Here is a 1,181-nt window from a genome sequence, read left to right as displayed (position 1 = left end):
TGTGCTTACAGGCCAGCTGAACGCAGACTTGCGTAAGATCGCCGTCAACATGGTACCGTTCCCACGCCTGCACTTCTTCATGCCTGGGTTCGCTCCCCTTACCTCCAGGGGCAGTCAACAATACAGGTATATGTTGCAATGATATCATCTTTTATCGATCCTGCATTTAGCCATCATCATCATCATCATCATCATCATCATCATCATCATCATCATCATCATCATTGTTTGGAAAGCAGAGTAGGAGGGAGAGTCTTGTTTGAATTCCAGACTAAATAATGTAACAATATAAAATGTTTAAAATTTGTTTAATAGACACAGCTCATCGTTTCGCCCCGTGGGCTTCCTCAGGAGCACCTGAGAGAAAACTAAATGTATACTAGCAGGGAAATGGGCCTAACAAAGAGGGTCTTAAGATTACGTGTGTTTACAGGCTAGACGGAAGTGACTCAGAGCGACCCAGACCGAGGGGCTAATTATAAGGAAATTTATCATCACTTCTCCTCTTCCTCCTTCTCCTCATCCTCCTCCTCCTCCTCCTCCTCGTCGCCATCATCATTTTATTTTATTATAATAATAATAATAACAATAATAATAATAATAATAATAATAATAATAGTAATAATAATGATAACAGTAGAATTATGACGAGAGTTGTAGCGATAACGATACTAATAACGATAATGATAAAAATAGTATTGCTAATAAAGATAGCAATAATAAAAAAAGTATATTACTAATTTGCTATACTTGCATATGAGGCTTGTAATTGACTAAATAAACACTTACACGTATCATATAAATACGTGACCAAATGTAGAGTCATGTCACGTTCTTTATTCTAAAATCTCTCTCCTCTCTCTCTCTCCCCCCACCCCGTCCTCCATCCCTCCAACTCCGCTCCCCCTCCCCTCCCTCTCCTCCGTCCCTCCAACTCCGCTCCTCCTCCCCCCCCTCACGCCTGCACATCCCCACAGAGCCCTGACAGTCCCTGAGCTGACCCAGCAGATGTTTGACGCCAAGAACATGATGGCTGCTTGTGACCCCAGGCACGGCCGATACCTCACGGCCACCGCCATGTTCAGGGGACGCATGTCTATGAAAGGTCAGCAGGTCAATTTGTTGGTCTTTATAGTGCTTTAGTGGATTCAAGTGAAACTTTCGTATAGCGAGAGGGGGAG

The 1,181-nt window shown here is 43.2% G+C and overlaps 1 protein-coding gene across 1 annotated transcript in view; it reads left to right on the top strand.

Annotated features, from left to right (window-relative positions):
- LOC101847143 (tubulin beta chain) overlaps positions 1-1,181 on the top strand; it is a 41,134-nt gene that overhangs the window by 32,958 nt on the left and 6,995 nt on the right. Inside the window, exons 7-8 of the mRNA XM_013088046.2 lie at positions 12-126; positions 978-1,105. Of these exons, the coding sequence (XP_012943500.1) occupies positions 12-126; positions 978-1,105 (243 nt within the window). The remainder of the gene's footprint in view (positions 1-11; positions 127-977; positions 1,106-1,181) is intronic.

This window comes from Aplysia californica, unplaced genomic scaffold (genome assembly GCF_000002075.1).
Source record: "Aplysia californica isolate F4 #8 unplaced genomic scaffold, AplCal3.0 scaffold00677, whole genome shotgun sequence".
Taxonomy (NCBI): Eukaryota; Metazoa; Mollusca; class Gastropoda; order Aplysiida; family Aplysiidae; genus Aplysia; species Aplysia californica.
Note: the sequence above shows the minus strand (reverse complement) of the source record. Positions and strands in the feature narration are given on the sequence as shown.